The sequence below is a fragment of the Haliaeetus albicilla genome, chromosome 3 (assembly GCF_947461875.1).
Source record: "Haliaeetus albicilla chromosome 3, bHalAlb1.1, whole genome shotgun sequence".
NCBI classification, from domain to species: Eukaryota; Metazoa; Chordata; class Aves; order Accipitriformes; family Accipitridae; genus Haliaeetus; species Haliaeetus albicilla.
Window position 1 is genome coordinate 44,993,956 of NC_091485.1, and position 19,008 is coordinate 45,012,963.

At 35.7% G+C, this 19,008-nt stretch overlaps 1 protein-coding gene across 2 annotated transcripts in view; it reads left to right on the forward strand.

The window, feature by feature from the left end:
• Positions 1-16,174, forward strand: part of ZC2HC1A (zinc finger C2HC-type containing 1A) — a 37,743-nt gene extending 21,569 nt beyond the window's left edge. The window contains exons 8-10 of one of the 2 annotated variants that reach the window (XM_069779556.1): positions 4,623-4,745; positions 9,530-9,637; positions 10,337-16,174. In XM_069779556.1, the coding sequence (XP_069635657.1) occupies positions 4,623-4,745; positions 9,530-9,637; positions 10,337-10,523 (418 nt within the window). In that variant the 3' untranslated portion in view covers positions 10,524-16,174. The remainder of the gene's footprint in view (positions 1-4,622; positions 4,746-9,529; positions 9,638-10,336) is intronic. The other variant, XM_069779558.1, reaches the window with a different exon arrangement.
• The last annotated feature ends 2,834 nt before the right edge of the window (positions 16,175-19,008 follow it).

A 19,008-nucleotide genomic window follows, 5' to 3' on the forward strand; every position in this document is an offset into this window, starting at 1 on the left:
GTGGATGTGGTGAGTGTGTTTCTACTTGCAGTCCTCATTTCTCTGCTCTAAAAAATTGTGGTTTATTCTTGTCTTTGCCGACCAGTCCTTGTGATTTCTTGCTGGTCGTACTAACCAGATCTTCTCACAGATGGCTGTTAAATGTGTCTCTTTCCTAAGTGTTATACCTGAGACCTAGCAATTCTTTCTTTTTCTTTTAGCTACTTTGCATTCGCTTCTGAGAACAAGTTTGTCAGGAGTTACATTGAAGTAAAGAGGTGTAAGAGCAGTTACAATATGGAGGAGTTAGGTGCCTCAGATCAGTCACTAGTGACAATTTTGGCCTTAATCATCTCAGCCTTAGTACTGGGGTGCGAGGGGAAAATATGTAGGATTCTGTTCAAATACCTACAAAATTTTATCAGAGCAGGGACTGAGACACTAACAGTCGACATCCTAAGTCAGAGAGTGAGAACAGTTAATACTGTAGTGACCCAGATTTTAAATATTAAAGCATCTTATAATTTAGGCTATAGCTAATTGCAGCTATAATTATTTTCTAAAATAAAAGTGCTTTTAAGATTTCATAAAAATTACCTTCATTAGGATGAAACAAGATGTATTTCTTTCGCTCTGTTTATGATTTAACCAGTAAAGTGACAAGCTGTAGCATGGGATCTGGGATTCTGTTGTACCTAAGTCGGGCAGAGCTCATGCTGTAAGATGTCATGCTCTTCCTTCTGAGTTGTTAGTTAACTGATTTACTGAGCAGTGTTGCACATGTATTGTTTTAAAGGCAATCTCTCAAATGGAATGTTAAGCAATCGTGTGTTTGTTTTTTGTTTTTTTTTTTCTTCTTGGCAAATATTTTAAGTCTACACACTATTTTGACCAGGTTAAATTCCAGGTTTTGCTGGGAGAAATGAGCTCCTGCAGTTTACCCTAAGGCAAACTGTAATTTTTTTGTTGTTTTTAACATATTAATTAAGTGAAACCTTCCATTTTTGCCTAGATTGTTGTAATTCCAGATTCGGCAGAGAGGTAATAAGGCTTAATAGTAGAATTACAACTATACTGTGCAATATCAAGGATGAATTATACATATGTTGGTGGGGGCAATTTAATCAGGCGCTGCCTCTTTCTGTAGAATCATGGTACCTGTTCTCTGTGATGGATGTGCAAAGGGGCAAGAAATGACTATCTGCTGACTAATGTGACAGCCAGCAGTCATTAAAATATATAGGCGTGCAGTTTTCCTCTTGCTCTTTAGGTGGCACTCTTGAACTGCTGCCTGAAGCTGTGACAGGCACGTGAAGCCGTTCCTGCATTTGTGTGAAAGGTGAAGGCTAAAACGAACTGGGTCCCTAAGGTGTTTAGTTCTGTAAAGGAAAGATTCTTGAACTTCATTTCATGTAAAGTTCAACTTCAGTATCACAGTAAAAATTTTTATTTTGTATGAGCAGAAATGCAACCAAATTTTATGAACTCCCTTATTTTAAGTAATTTTTGCTATACTATTTTTTAATTTGAATTTTCCTCTCCTGCTTCCCAAGTAAAGGACTACTGAGAGAGTGCACCACAGAATCATCAACATAAGCTAGGTTAGCGTTAGTGAGTCTTACTTTGTACACATAGATAAGGATGTGTCAGCTGAGCTCTGCTCTAAGAGTTTTCTTTTTCTGCCTGGACGGAGAGCACAGCCAGTTTTAAGTATTAATGGAAGTGTACCATAAGGGCATAATTTCTGAGTCCTAGAGAAGCAAGTGAGAGTGCAAGAGTAGCATGTGAGACTCTACTGTAGTCAGTAGGAAAACCTTCATTCACCTGTGCGAAAATAGGATTTCATCTTTTTGATGTTGAAGAACTGGGAAAAGGAAAATTAATTCTGCATAAATTGTAGTTAGGCTTATATTTTGATAGTGAATCATGTTAAGATCCTAAGTTTGATACATGTTTTTTAAGAGTACAGAGTTTAGCACTGTCTTACATTTCTCGAGGGGTAGGGCAATTCTAGTAAGCTGTCAGGAATAATCACATCTTCAGGAGAAAAAATTGGGTAGGTGGTTCTTCCTATCCTAAGGCTAAGCAAACAGGCAAACTCCACCCCCACATGCAAACTGTTTTGCCTAGAAGAACTTGACACCACAGTTTGTGGCCAGCCAGGGATCTTTTGCATGTACAGATTAATTGTCTATGCATGTTTCATTTATGAACAGTTTGGTTTTTGTTTGTTTGCTTTTTTACTGGGAGTTGGAAAATTACATGATGTTTTTCAATATGGCAGATGAATTCTTAGAAATTACTTTGTAGTTTTGGTTTTATTTTGGTGATAAAACATGCTATTTAACGTTAAGCTGATCAAAGTTACGCCTTCTGGGAATCACGTCTGTTAGTGACACATCCAGTCCAGTCTTACAGCTGAAATGCAATGTGAATGGCACACCTAACCAGTATCAGTAAATTTTAAATTCCACTTATATATTTGCCATACAGCATGTGTAGCCTTTAAAAACATTGTATTTTTAAAATAGCTTGTTGCTTTCATTAAGACTGTAACTTACACAGCTTTTTCAATGAAATCAGGGTAAATAAGAAGTTGTCTTCGTGGTCTTTGCATTTCAGAAGATTCTTATGATTGTGCTTTTTTTCATTAGTACATGAAAGGGCTGTCCGCTTTGGGTTTTTTTGGTTTTGTTTTTTAAGTGTGGAAGAATACTGTAGTTCTTTATTTCAGCAATATCATGAGTGCTTCTAGGTTATTGTCTTTGGCATTCTATGCTGTAGGTGCCTGGAGTTCACAGATTATGTTGATAAATTGTTAAAGGTTCAGAAAAGAGCTAAGGAAATCTTGATAGATTGGAGTATGTGTCTTGCAGTGTCAAAGACCTCAGTCTTAATTCTCAGTCCTTGGGAAATATGTAAAGAGTGTGTATTTGGTCAAACAGGAATTGATTAAGCATTTCCTGAGTTAATTAGTTTGAACTAGAACATCTGTTTGGGATAAGGAGTGGGAAGAGGAACTCAAGGGGAACTTATCTTACAGCCTGCATTATTTGGGGCTAAATTGACAAGGCTAAAATCTCAGTGTTCCCTGCTGACTTTATAATGAATGAACATCATTTAGCATTGTTGAATTTTTGTTCCTTATGGGGAGATTTCTTTTGATGCATTAGAGATGTAATGTGGATTGCAAAGCTCACACCAGAAGCTTCCCCAAAACCAAATTATGTTGCAAAGTTTATAGGTTCTGTGCCTTTTAATATGATGTTACTACAGATGGAGTATGAAAAGTAGCGTGATATGGGTGTTGGAGATACACAAGAGCCTTTGCTTTATATATATATATATATAAATAAAGCATTATTGAAAATAATATGCTTCCTTGACAACAGTTAGCTGTTTAGTGATTTTCCTGGCCTTGTGGTTTATGAAGGTTGTATGACAAGAATCAGAAAACTGCACAGTAGTTTTAAGAAATTATTTCTCTCCGTGTGAGTGTGTGTTCTGTTGGTCTTGCTTGGTTGGTTTTTTCTTTATGACTTCCATTTAGGGGTGGGAAGCTTAAGAAGAGTTAAGCTTCAGCTACCCAGACATTTCCATTGATCTTGATTGGTTTGTTTCTTTATAGTTCTTTAATTTCAGAAGGATCAATAAAAATACTCTTAAGTGTCATCACTTTCCAGTTAAGGCTTAAGTTACTAGGCTTTTTGTAAGAAGAAGAAACTTCGGTTACATTATTGAGGTAGAGGAGCAGGTTTTACTCTATGGTTTAAGATGATAAAAATGCAGAACTTCACTTGAAGACCTAGTTTTTCTAATATAATTTGTGATTTCTCAAAAGCTACAATTCTCCTTATGATGATGTGTGGGAGGGATGGTGGTGTGTTTTATTACAGGTTTTCTTATTATTTATTTAATTAATGTTTTTAAAATTTGATTTTTGGTTTAGTCTTTTTGGTTTGGTAATTTTATCCATAATAGTAAAAAAAGTATTAAAGTATTGCCTTTGTGTATACTACCGTCTATTGTGAGTGAATTTTTTATATTAAATAAAGTTGTTTTTCTTTCAGGCTTTCCTATGTTCTTTTCTCTTCTCCATAAAGGAAAAGAGAATGGAAGGCATATTATTCTATCTGGGCACAATGTTCAGCCTTCATGAAAAAAAAAGTGAAAAAGGAAGAATTTTCCTTCCTGCCAATTCTAAAGTTAAGGAGGCTTGTACTTACATCTGTTGTTTTCTAACATCTTAACACAGTTACTATGACTTGTAATTATGAGCCCCCTTTTCTAGATGTGATAAGTTTGACATTATGAAAGCTATTCTAAAGAGAAAAAAGGCCAAATGTGAGTGCATTGTGCATATTGTGAGGATAACTGGCAGTATTTTTTTGTTTGGTTTAAAAAAGAATAAAAAAAAGAAATATTTGTTGGAAACCTAATCCAAATATAAGTCTCTGAAATCCTGTCTTCAAAGGACAAAGAACCCTTTTGTTTGGTGGATTATTAAAGTTGGATTTGTACATTTTTTTAGTCAATGGGGATTCTTTGGGAATATAAATATTTAACTGTGAGTAATTTTTTTTTGCGATAACTTGAATAGCAATCTAGCAATCTCCTTATGAGTACCCCTTTATATATTTTAGTAGTAAGATGGACAAGTTAGGCCCACCACTGCGAACTGGAAGAGATGTGCAAAGGTATTATGACACTGATACAAAAACAGACAGTACCATCAAAAGACCAAATGAGTTGTTGCCTGTAAAGAAGTAAGTATTACAAATCAGTGTGGTTTATCTGTTTTGCAGAAATGTTCATCCAAAGCATTGGAATAGTAAAAGTGTGACCTTGACTGACATCTGCTGCCCAGTATGTCTTCAATACAAATGCTGTGGGAGAAAAGTATATAATGTAATTAGTATAACTATCTGTTTCATGCTAGGTAAACAGCCTCATAGTAGGACAGGAAGGATGAAGACTTTTCTCAGATTTTATTTCCTCTGTCACTGATTGATTATGGACTGAGTAATGAACTTCTACCTTTGTAAACCTGAGATAAAACTGAATTTGCATCATGTAAAGCTGAAGTAAGCATTTAAGCCTGATAGCTGTACAGATATCTGCCTTACAGGCAAATGTTTTATGACAAAGTAATTTTATTCTCTTAAAGTCAAATATTTATCTCTTTTCTACTGTAAGATAGCTCTGGTGGTCCAAGAAGGTAGGCCAGGCAGACTTTGTAATGAGAGGTAAAGTCTTTTATTTAAGTCCAACTTACCTCATATAAAGACTTCTGAATATTCAGAAAATTTAAGATCTAAGTTTGGAAGAAAAGGTATTCCAATCTTTTAAAAAGGAAATAAATACTGTATTGTAGTTAACTCTTTGATATAATTTGGAAGATGCCAAATTCAAATAGGCTGATTCTTCATAAACAATACCTTACAGTATATTGCAATAGAGAAATAAGTAATGAACTATGTGGCACATACATGGAATGTGATGCTTTCAATAGTAGAAACGTGTCTAAATCTCTTAGTGCTGTTTTAGTGTCATAACCAAAGCTGAAGTATCTTTGAGACAGGCCCAGAATATTTGAACTTGGGTTTCTACTTTAAGAAGCAAAAGGAATGAAAGGAGATGGAGCTCTTTTTAGACAAACAGAATTTTTTTGTTGTTGTTGCTGTTCCTTTGCATGTTTGGTTAGAGCTATTAATCCTGTGAACCATCAAAAATTAGGTCAGGTTTTCATTTTATAATATATTACTAAGATGTTGAAAATTTGGCTGAGTTACTAAACGTGCTTACAATAGCCCCTATCCATAAAGCAGTGATTTGATTTTTCTTATTAAGAGAACTTCTTTAAGAGTATAGCCACTTATTCTGCTCTTCATAACATCACTGTTGTTCTTACTCAAATGTCCACTGAGTTTGTGAGTTAAAAGTACCTTCTTTGCAGGAGGTTATTCAATATGTTGTGGGCCAACATCATTTGACAAATGAATAGCTACTAGCCATTGTTAAATTCAGTATAACAATGTGGATGGTTACAGTTCACAGCAAAGGTTTCTGGACTTTGGCATGCATGCTGTTAGTCATAAGGAACTTACTTATGATTCTGCACAGAACTATGAGCTGTTGTGACAGTGATAGCTGTCAAGAATATCTGAAAACACCCTGTCTAGGAAGCAGGCTTGATATTTCAGTATTTTATGACAAAATCCAACCAAATTGTGAATTCATAAATAGGAAAAGACAAGCTTCTTTTACAAATTTTTTTCAGTTTTTCATTTTGCACGCAGTGGTAATTCAACTAGATGTACAACATGAGCTGCTTTAGGAATGGAAGTCACCTTCAGTGTTACTTCTTTTGAAATTGAGAATGGATAATAAACATCTTTAAAGGTATGTCTGGATTTTAAGAGTTCAAGGTGGCATTGGTACACAGCTTCATCTGCTGTCAGGCTCCATTAATACTTCACATGATACAACTTATAACAGGGATTTATATAGCTTTGCAAAAACAAAACAAAGAAAGAAATCCGATCAAACAGAAAAAAAACAACAGAACTGGACAAGTAGATAGAAGTGGCAGAGGTTGGACAGATTGGAGGAGACCAAGCTTTGGTGGCAAAAGTTCGGATAATCAAGAATGTCTGACTTTGTTGGAAGACATCTGTCTCTAGAGATCAGATTGCAACTTAAGGATGCAATTTCAAGATTTATCATCAAATATACATGAAACCTGATGCTAATTATTTCTCTAGATCTGGGATTAATAAAGTTGTAGACAGTGGCAGCCTGCTACTTCTGTTGATTTACTCATAAAAAATGGCAGAAATCATTGCAGTTAACTATAAGACTCATTGAAGTTTCTAGTCTGAAAATAGATTTGTTTTTTATCTGTTTTTAGAAAACTAATTGGGGAAAAAATCTTCAGAAATTTTGTAGAAAGCTATTTTTGAACACTTCAGAATTAAGACATCCTGTTAAACCTTTAAGGAACGATGTTTTGTCTGTTCATGGGACTCTGCCTCCCTCAATACTTGGGTGGACAGTGTACTTTCAATGTGGCTTTTCAATATTCCCCCCCCCCCCCCCCCCCGGTTCAATCAGTGGTCTGTGTGCTGTACTAGACACCATATAAATCATGTTCTTAAGACATTGATTTCTGGGAAATTTCTCTAGTATACACCTAGTATTAAAGCATAAGGTGAGTTTTCAAAGTATGAGGGTGTATTATACATTATTTTAGAGAATTGAACAGTTGAAATAAAGGAAAGAATAGTGGACAATTTTTCATGTTAATTTCTTTCAAATATCTAGGACTCCTAGCATTATGTTCAAAACCAATTGATTCAAAGTGCACCCTGAAAAAATTGCAGTTTAAGAAATTAATGCTGTTAGTTTTGAAAAAGTAGTGTGTTGGTCCAAAGTTGAAAATCCAGAGAAAACTGAGTCAGTAATACTTTTGAAAAAATTGTTTTAAATTACTTGGAGTTGTCTAAACATAAATTGAGACACAATTCTGTTCTTTGCATTATTGTCTGATCATCCCTGATCCATGATGATCCATACCTTTTCTATGTCTACAGCTGAATTTTTCTTTATATGCTTTTCTAGTTTCCATAACAAGTAAAGTAACAGTCCAGTATGTTCTTTCCACTATTGAGCTCTAATGAATTTTACTCAATTATAAGCAAAGGCCTGTCTGTCCAGTTTAAAACGAGATGGGGGAAATAACACAAGATAAGAGTATTTAGCATTTATACTGTTGTGCACACTTGTAACAGTGTAATTTAGGTTACATTTGGAACTTCTATCCTGAAATTCTGTAACTCCTGAAAGACCGACATAACTTTTTATAGGTTTTAATTCTGATATAACTTAGGTAGTGCTTTTCAGTCTGCACAGTATTTGTTTTAAATAAAACCATCTTTAGAATCTCCTTGCTAAATGGGAGGGCAGACAGGAAAACTAATGGAGAAGTTTGAACATTGGTGTTCTGCCCAGTGAGCCGGAATCTTTGATGGTTCCACTCTACCTGTTGCATGTAGAAGCCATTCTTGATAAACTTGAATACTTTAGTTAGATATAATTTCACTTGATTTAATCTTCAATTCAGTTGCAAATTTCCACTTTTGTGTTTAATCATTTGATCACTTTGCTACTGAAGTGTTTAAGTGGTGGAAGGAGCTGAAAAGCCATCTTTAGTCTATGCTCATAACATGAAAGAAAAAATGTTTTATGCAACATGTCTAAAATTCAGGAGTTATTATGTTGTTCCTCAGTTTTGTCAGTGTTACATTTGAAGTAACTGGAGTTGAATGCTTTTCCTTATATATACTTTGAAAACCAAACCAAGACTAAGTTTATAATGCTGAAAGGAGCAGTTAGGTTCATCTGAAGAGAAGAAAAAAAAAATCACTTTTGGGTTTTTGTTGCTGAATGGGCTCTTGGTGACTAATTTTTTAAATGAAGTCTTGGTTTAATTTTTTTTTTTTTTAATGTCCCATGACCCAGTCCCAACTTAAATTCCATTTATGCATCAGTGTTCAGGAATGAGGACACAAAAACTTGGTGGGTCATGCACAAGATGTCATAGTCACTGAAGTCTTGCCAAAGAAGAAATCCCAGTGAATGGTAATTCTTTTGAGCAATGACAAAAAATTCTGTCCTTGGTCTCAGATGATAAAAGGATGTCCCTTCCTATCTCTTTTTCTTAGTGCTACTTGTTTTTTTTTCAGGGGGTTCTGATGTTTCTCATCAAAGCAAGCAGTGAGATGTTCTATATGTTTAGGATGTGCTATTCATTGCATACTGGCTTCTCATAAAACCCATGAGTCTTGAGGGAAGCAGCTTTCACAGCTATGTGGTCGTACTATTGAAGCCAACTTTAAGAACACTGACAGGCTAAAAAAAAAATTAGACCCTAATGCCCAGCTGGGTAGACTTTCTTTTCTTTCCTGCTTCTATATATATTTATAAATATAATACTTATGCTTTGAAGAAGGAGGATCTACAGCATTACCTGAGAAGTATGCATCCCAAATAAAGTCTGTGGCTATGAAGAAAAAGTCTTGTGACTCACTTCATTCATATTGGTCACAAAGTATTGAGAATATGGTATCCTTTCTACATTTTTTTTAAACTATTAAGACCTGCAGTCAGCTGCTCTCAATTTCTCTGAAAGCCCTGCCACTCCTAAAAAGTGACTTGTAGTCTGTCAAGGTAGGCATTAGAACATACTAAGCAACCAGTAGTGCAGGATCTACCTGTATTTTGGTGTGATAGAAAGTGAAACACATGCACAGGAAGGGATTTGCTGTTCTGTTTAGCTTGTCATTGTGAGATTCAAGTCATATTCAGTCCAAACCATGCAAATTCATGCCAAAGCTCTTCTGTCTGCTCTTGGTAGGAAATAAGTTACATTTTTCATACAATTAATTGATGTGTAGATTGTTGAACTCATTTTTTTATATCATTTGTAAATGCATATTCTTGTATATATTTCTGTGTGTATATAAGTCATCAGATATTTATTCTGTTTTAGAGGTGCAACAAAAACACGGACATCAACCCCTCCTAGTGTGGCAAGAACCATGAGTACGGGTGCTCTAACAAACAAAAGAAAATCTAGCAATTCAGACAGTTACTCAAGGTAGCTTTTAACTTTGTGGATTTTGTCAGCAATAGAACCTTCATTAAAGGGGAGTACTTACTACAAAAGAAGTTGGGGAAAATACTGTTCTCTGCAGTTAACAGACAACTCATTGTCCATATTATTTAGCCATATAGCCATATGTTTAAGATAGTCGATATATTTTGCATATTTATTGTCTAACAGAACACCTTTGTCATCAGCTCTCTCAGATATGCACAGAAGACAGTGTTAGAAATGTCAAAAAACTCTTAGGAGCTGTTGAAAAAATAAGTGAATGGTCTTTCAAATGGGAAGTGAGTGGTGCAGTTGAAATTGAGTGAAATTTGCATGCTATGCACACAAATTTTCTGCCCTCTGCCCTTTTAAAGGGTAGGATAAAAATTTCATTGCTGTTTTAGCCTTTCTTGTTTTGACAAGCTAAGTTTTAAGTTTTCAAACACTCCAGTTATTCTAACCAGTGAATCAAATATTTGATCCTGCTCCTAAAATTTTGGCATTTTTTGTTTTCTTGCAGGTAAGGTGGATATCTGGAGATAAGTAGGGGTGTCTGGGTAGAGTTGTAAGGTATACCACTATAAATAAATAGGAAGTGTAAGCATGAAAATGACAGTAATTCACTGCAAGGGTTAGAATAATTTTGCATCAAGTTGTACTGAACTGAGTTACAGAGAATGTTCTTTATCTGCGGATTTTCAGGTCTGAAGGTAAAATTGGGTATGACAGTGGAGACTACACATCCTCAGTCAATGGAGGAAGTTCAAAAAGCAGCGAAGGAAATTCACCTGTACAGTTATCAAAGTTCTGCCATGAATGTGGAACAAGGTATCCAGTGGAATGGGCAAAGTTTTGCTGTGAGTGTGGAATTCGAAGAATGGTTGTGTGAACACATTCTTAAAAGCAAAAAGAAAATGAGAAATCGGAAGCATCTGCTATGTACTGCTGCATGGAAAGCTAGAGCACTCCTTCCAGTTAGACTTCATGCTGCAAACATGTTGAAACATCATATTGTAATTTTCTGAGTGCAATCTTCTGGTTACATGGTTATTTATAAACATATATATATACTGTATATTATAAAAATCGTAGGTACCTAAAACTGTGCCATTCAAGGAAATACTTTTTAATCTCTGTTGGAAATATTTAAAATTAAGGTAAAAATGTGTTAAGTAACTTAGGTAGCAGAAGTGGTTCAATGTTACTTTTCTTGTAAATCCTACTAGATAAAGGATTATTTACATCACTTATGTAGGATAATACCCATAGGGAACTAGCCATGAGGAACTTGGGCTTCAAAAGTTTCTCCGTGGAGGCATTTCTTTCATATGTGACAGTAACTTAAATGCTATGTTCTAAGTGAAAACAACAGGAGCAACTCCTTGTAAATTCCTACTTAAAAGTGCAGAAAGTCTGGATCCCTTTAAACTCTTTAACAGCAATATTCTAATTGGACTTTCCAGTTACTTCCTAGAATTTTTTAAAGAATCAAAGTGGAAAAACTACCTGAGAATTGTGTTCACATGTAAGAAGAAAAGCAAGATTTTTGTTTGTGGCTTTCCATGTTCTGTCTTCTAATAAGAACATGTTAATATTTTTATGTATTTTTAAGGAAAAATATGGTATCGTCATTTTATTAAGTTCCTTTTGTTCAGAAATACTTGTCTTCCTCCTCCTGTGCTCCACCATGACTAGCACATTTTGTGCTTTTTGTCTTTAAAGGTTTCTGAAGGTCCCACTCCTTTTTTCTCTTCCCTCATTTCATGAAGGAGAGACAAAGTCTATGCTTATCCTACCTAAATGTTGAACTCTTATTTTGAAAACAGCCTTCCTGATGTATCCAATTAAAAAAAAAAAGTTATTAGAGCAGTAGAACTTGATTAAAGTAGTGACTGGTTTTTATTCTTGTTCCTGTGCAAATAGCACAGCTTACATATGACCGCATAATGGAGTAACTGTGCTCCATAGGTTTATGTGTTAATATCTTACATGTTTTTTTGCAGTTTTGTGTGTTCTTGGGCTCTGAACAGCAGGCTGTTGAAGTTAGTAACAGATTTCACATTAATTTGTTGGGAAGAAGGGTCAGGCCCTGGAAGTTGTTGTTGTGGTTTTTTTATAAATCACACAAGATATTAAAACTATTCACAAGCCGAATCACCTAACTTGTATCTGAATGTAGTAATTTGTTTTGTGAAGTTTTGCTTTGGAGTAGTGGCACCATCTTAGTTATGCGTGAAAGAACAATCTGAAATAACTTAATTGTGCCTTTCCCACAATAAATACACTCTTTTTGTCAGAAATTGTTACTTTCAGCTCACAAACACAGTTAGTATCAATTAATATAGTTTCTTTGTAGCTTATGAAAAATATAATGTAGTGTTCCATGATAGTATTATGATCATTGTTTGCATTCTCAAAACTTGTGTTTACTATCAATGGGGCCAATTTTGAAGAAAGCCTGACTGAGGAGAAGCATCTCCAAAAGCAGGTACCAGTCTTGGAGGATGAGAGATTTAAAGAGACTTGATGTAGTCATGTTGCAGGCCACAAACTATTGATGTTTTAGAATTAGTTCAATGGTGTTCAATTAGTTCAATTTTTATACAAAACTAATTTTAGACATTATCGTTCATTCAGCGTAGTCTTGTTTTATTATAATTTGCGTAAGCTGGCTACTGAGGATGGATGACTGGTAATGATAGTTAGAACTGACAAATCTTAGCCAAATTATGTTCTAGGTAGTTTAGGTTCTAGGATCCATATTTTTGGGACATTCATATCTGTACTTGGAAAAATTGGAATCCTGCATCCTTTGCATGCATAAGCCTGCTTTAGAAAATTTGCCATGGACTTGGGCTGTGGAGGTCTGGAGACTGAATTATTGCAAGCTGAGTGTCCATCAGCAGATACAAGTCCAGAATTGGTTTGATCAGTTAGTGAATCTACTGAGGAATTAATTCCTTTGACGTGATGAATTTCCAGTTCTTATTTCTGCTGGAAAAATGCATTCTACCATTTATTGAAAATGCTTTCTACAAAGGGAAAGTTTAGTAAGGAAATAAATACCTTCTAGGTTTTCCAGGATTGCTGTAACTGTAGAAAAAACATTGTTTCTCCTTTGAAATGTAGGTGGCAGGTTTTCTAGTTTCAAATCAATCCACATACAATTACTGTAATTTCTGCTTTTTGAGCTGTTTGTGTAACTCTTTGCTTCCAATGCAACATGTAGTAAATTACTCAAGTGACACATCATTTACTTCATTTACACTTCTATGATTTATAGCAAGGACTAGACAGGGGATTAACCTGAACTGAAAGAATTTTTAAAAGATTTCCTGAACTTTTAATTTGGCCTTACAAGAAGATCTAATGAAACATAAATGACTGTTGATAGTAACTTGGATAATGTGTATGTGTTTTGAATCTACAATAAATATAAACAGACAATGAAAATATAATTGACTATGCAGTTTACTACAGCATAGTGAGACTATCAGAGGCCTAGTATATTTCCGCTTTATCAACTGGTTTTGTTACTGAATGACATGGGTTTCTAAAGTCTCTGATGTTACAGACCATAGACTGTATTACACAAATTATCCGCACAGATTGCTGTAATTCCATCTCAATTGAATGTTTGTTAGGAAATAGATTTGTTTTCATAATGCCCCCGCAGAACTGAATATGGGAAACAAATTTGTTATATTTAAAGAAAAAAAAACTATTAAGGGAGATGGACTCTGGATTTTGAATCTTTAGGTATATTAGATGTGTCAGGAAGTTCCCGAATTTAATTTATTAATCACCTACGTCTAAACCCACTTGCCCTAACCCCCTGCCCTGCCTTTATGCCTTGGTTTTCATGGGAGGAAAAAACATGGGTAAATATACTGAAAAGAGTGTTCCAAAAATGTCTTAAGAATCAAAATATTGGTAATTGTGAAGATAAACCCCCTAGATGAACTATGCACTGCTGATGTACTTCACTGATGAGTCTAAACTTAGCTAGTGTCATCCTCTGGATGCCTTGTCGACAGATATTTAACTTGAACTCTAAGGAATTTAGGCTTTTATGTGTAAAATGAGGATGATATGATTACTCTGTTTTGCATCTGTCTTTCCAGTTCTCTGTGTGTGTGTAAATATATGTATAGGGTGTGCGTGTGAGCGCGCACGTGTATTTTGTGAGAACTCGTAAGTTATACAAATGTAAAAAATGGTTTTGCTAAAGCAGAGTTGATACAAAACAGGACTGAATGCTACTGGAGGATTGTGAATCCTGAGACAGTAGACTATTGCAGTTTCTGTCCATCTAAAGTGAAATTTATTGATGTGATTGTTTTAATGATTTCTATACCAATGTCTGACCCTCTGACAGAGTTTCGTTTACTGTCTGCCACTAGATCTTCCTAATGTGCTTACTGAGGTTCTTCCATTCAATTAGAAAAGGCAGAAAAAAGTCAAAGGTAAAATTCCATATAAAGAAACAAGGAGAAGGCGGTTTTTGAGGTCTGGCCTGAGGGTGTTAGCATTCCCATTCTGCTTTTGTGAAAATCTGTTACACAAGGGATACCTCTGGGCCAGAAAGGAGTGTAAGATCATTGGAACTATACTGATAAAAGTGCAGTGGAGTTACGAAAAATACCAGCTTCAGTAGTAAAACCAACATAGCGTAAGGCTTAATCTTTATATGATGTATCTTACACAGGTTTATATTTATGCATGATACTCACACCCTAGGTAGGTTCAGAACTGGAATCTCTAAATATACAGCAACTTAAGTATATGGTTGTATGGATAATTATACCCTCAGTCTTACACACCGCTCCAGAGAAGTGGGCATGGGGAGGTGCTTCACCACCATTTCAGCTTGTACCTACGAAGTGAACGTTTAGGCAGAAATTTTCAAATTTGCCAAAGACACTCGAAGAGCCATTAAATTCCCCTGAGTGGATTTGAAAGGCTCAACCTTGGCTGGGAAGCAGGCGGTGGCGTGTGAGGAGCTCTCCATGGTGCTCTGGGCACAGAACCTGTTCTTGCAGCGCCGCAGGCAGCGGCTGCTCAAGCTCTTCCACGAGTGCCGCAGGTAGTGAGGTTCACAGGCTAGTAACTCCAAAATGTATTTTAAGAGCTGACCCAGTCTTCAAGTGTCATGGAAGTTCTCTGTCATCTGAGAGAGACTAGCTCCTAATTCACCATTGCAACTGAGAGTTAGTGCCTGAAATGCAGTGTGCAAAGAGAACCATTTTGTGATGCACTCTTATCAAATCAGTGGAAGGAGGTATGACTGCAGTAGTTTAAATGATAATAAGGTATGTAGCAGTGCACACTGATGTAGGCTATGTAATTAGTCTGAGTATAAAATGAAATGGTATTGTCTATGTATTGCGAAGTTCTCAAGAAGTGCTAGTTTCCATCACATAGGCTTTGTATACATGTAAAGAACAAACTTGTTACAAGGTGTTTTTTTTTTAAATGTTGGCACTTTTTCAACTTTAATTCTTTTCAGTTTGACTAAGCTATGAATAATTATATGGGTTGTATGGCAGGGTAGAACTTTCATCTTTGGTGAAGTTGGTTTTGGTGACTCTGAAAATAGTTTTATTGTCTTTCAAGTACAGCTCATTCCAACTTGTGATGGTTTTGTTGCTGGTTTGTTTGGTTTGGTTGGTTGGTTTTTTTTCAACCCACTGAGTAAGGTTTGAGTTAACCTAATTGTGGTAGTGGAAGAAATGTTAGGTAAAAGATTCTCTAGCTGTATTCAGCAGTTAACTTGGTTGATATTTTCTTTCCAGTATTCACAATAGAAGAGATTACTCTTGCGTACTAGTTTAGTGGGAGTTTGTTTTTGTTACGTCATTCCAGAGTACACATTTCTGGAGGATCCTACTTAGCTCCATTCCATTTCATGTTGCAAGAAAAGAGCTTTTTCAGATTTTCTCTTAATTAGTGTTTCTTCTCTACAAAAATAATAGCGAAAACATATTTCTCCAATGTGAACATTAGCTTTTGAGTCAGCAAATCAAATATTCAGTTTAATATTGCTCAGTATTGAACTTAAGTTCTAAATAGTCGTGCATGGTTTACCATAGTTCTGTATTTGTATTTGGATTTCCGGCAGAAGCGTGAATGGATTTGGGTCCTATCTGTAAAGTGCTGAGTATTCTAGACTGTTACAATACCTACTTTATACGATTGCTCCAACTCTTGATGTTCATCCTTCATATGATACTTAGTATGTATCTTCATAAGCTTATTTATTAATTTTCCATGTTTTTAAATGAAGTGTTCATTCATGTGTTTGAGGTGATTAATTTTGTCAGCATTGCATTTATTATGTTTGCCTTGGCCCTCAATACATTGAATATTTGTGTTTGTGACCATCCAGTGGTTTTTTTCAGAATTCCTGGGTTTGTTTGCATCTTATTTGGTATATTATGTTTATTTTAAAGTGTCAGTTCTGTTTTAATTAATAAATGTAAATCACCACCTAATGCTAATTTGCCACTTGTTAACAATAAAGCAAATATGCCAATAAAACTTCTTGTGATGCACACATTTTTGTAGCCAAATGTAAAATTGTCTTAAAATAGCATAGGGACAGGTAACATCATTTCAACCTTACAAATATTGTGATGTCTTTGGTCTCAAGTACACCAGACCTGATGTGAGGACCATCCACTGTCTTCTAGTGGTTGGGAGAGAACCACTTAGTTATTCTTTTCAAGGGATAGGGTTTTTTAATTGACTTCCAAGATGAGATTTGGTTTCCTCAGTCACCTTGAAAAATATGCTATACCAGGTATTTAAATCAGTGTGATCTGCTTATATAAAGTTAACTCTGTATCTCTTCTTTTTCCCAGCTATATGGAGAGTTTAGTTTATGTAGAGCCTATCACTGTGATACTTGTAGTAAATCATTCTGATTTTTTTAATAAGGCTGTAAGGTATAATACTTAACCTGAGCTTGATCTGGGTTTGTTCTCCTTCATAAGATTAGAGCACTGTTTTGTTGATGAAATGATTAAGCAGGAAAAAAAGCAGAAGTTATATTTTTCCTGTAAAGTTCACTGGTGTGAGCAGAAATTGTAATAAGGGCTTGGGTTCCTGATTTTTTTGGTTAAATACAGATGAGTAGTGACCAATTCCTCTTTTCTTTCCTCTTTTTAGGGGAAAGTTCCTCCTACTGGGCTCTTTTGTTTTTTACTTCACCACACCCTCTTCAGATGAAGGCAGATATTTTTCCCTTCATTCCAGATGAAATTCATTTATGTGCCAAGAGTCTGCAAAATCTCTTGTCACCACTGAGATTCCATGATACTCCTCATGCTGGCTTCCTCTTTTTTTCTAGTTTACTGTGAACCTTTCCAATCAGATAGCGGGAGGAAAAAAAACAACCAACAAACAAACAACAAAATAAACCCCAATGAAAACCTAAGTAGCTGCTGAATGAAACCTGTCATAAAGCCAGCATCTCTTTTGCTCAGCACAAAGCTGGAGAGATGGAGCTGGAAGGAAACATGTAACCAGCCAGGAGAGGCTCACTGCTGCATCTTTAGCTAAAGAACTACAACTGTACACACCTGTTTGATGGTGTCAAGTGAGATTTGAACATTGTCTTCCAGTGGCCTTCCTTGATCTGGCTTCCTAAACACCAGAAGTTCTTCCTTCTCATTATAAACTACAGAGCACCTAACTTATTCTTGCTGTTAGAAATGTGCAACGTTATCTTGCTCACAGGGGTGAGTCACCCCTCTCTGCTTTCTTGTAATCCCTTGCAACAACAGTGCTAAAATTCTTTTTCCTAATTTAAATACCTAAGTTGTTTTCCCTTGACACCTTCCCATAAATTCCATGTGTTTCTAAATCATGGTTTTGACCTACTCATGTTCCTCCTTTGCTGTGGCCAAATAAATAAATACATAAATGGAAGTGGCAAGGAGTAGGCATGGTGGTGATACCCTGCAAGATTTTCATCCCTTTGCCCATTCCTGCAGAGCAGTTTATTGTTGTCATGTTTGTAATTTCAGGAGAGACCAGAGAAGGTTCTCAAATGGAAGGAACAAATCAAAGAGCACAAGTCACTGTGTTTAGCAGTTAGTCCTTGCATATAAGTGGTGACTCAAGAAATTTGGCAACAAGAATGAGGCAGGCAGGATATTAGGAGAAGCAATCAGAAAACCCCTGCAATTTCATAACAACTCAATATGAATTTCTGCTCTGGATCTAACCTTGGCCTTTTCCTCAGGATAGGCCTGAAACCGCTTGATTTGTCCCAAGATTTAAGTTGTGGGCTGCTGCTTAAGTCATTTAAGCTGACTGAACTTCCAGTTTTGTAGTAGCTAATATTGCATCTGCGTGTTTTTCTTTTAATTCCCACTGACCTTTCCTTGCCAGGTGGTTATTAGGAAGTAAATCCTGGCTTTCAACTGTTCCTGAATTTAAAAAAAAAAAAAGCAACTGTTCTTCACTCTCAGAAACAAATTTAATCCTTAGACTCCTGGGACTTCTTTCAGTAGAAGGGATTTCCAGGGAGGTCTTTACAATAGTGGTTACATTCTCTTATCTGCAGTATGATATTGGGAAATCTGTTTCCCTTTCCTATTATGTAAGAGTTATGGGTTGGGGTTGGGTTTGGTTTTTTTCAATGTTTGGAGTTGAGTTGCAATCTCTTACATCAAGAGCTAAAGAGAATATGTGAAAGTCTCAATCACAGTTTGACAAAGATACTACTCCTACCTCAAAAAGTCTCTTCACCACAGATGATGGGGGGCTGGAGGGGTTATATTCCAGGAAAGCATAACAGTATGTTTGCTTTGCTCTTAACCTCCTCCCTTACCATTAGCAGTAGGGTACACTGGGTTTCATGGATTCAGTACAGCGATCTTATTTCACTCAAAGGAGACCTATACAGTTCTTTGAAGCACATCCCACCACTTTTTCAGGTCTTTGTTCTGAATACCAAAAATTTTTCATACTAGTTCCATGGAAAATTTCTTTTTAGCACAAATAAAAGAATATGTTACCTTACTCTGAACCAAGAAACAACAGGCTGACTTAACTAAAGATTTCCCACAGTATTTAGTCCAAGGCGGATACCTGGTATGGAAATGTTTACCTAAATTGGCCAGGTTACAAGCAACTAAGAAATAGGTATTTTATAATGTGAAGTCCCAAGCAGCTGGAGGTTACATTACCTGCTGTGCTTTTAGTGACTAGCTGTGAAAAAAAAAAAAGCTAAAAAAGGAGTAATGATACCCAAAAAGTCAACAGCCCAATTCCATAGACAAACATTTTATTACCAAAGGAGTTGGAATATAAAAGTAAGAAACTGCAAAAGAGTTATAAACAACTATAAAAATACTTCTATTTAT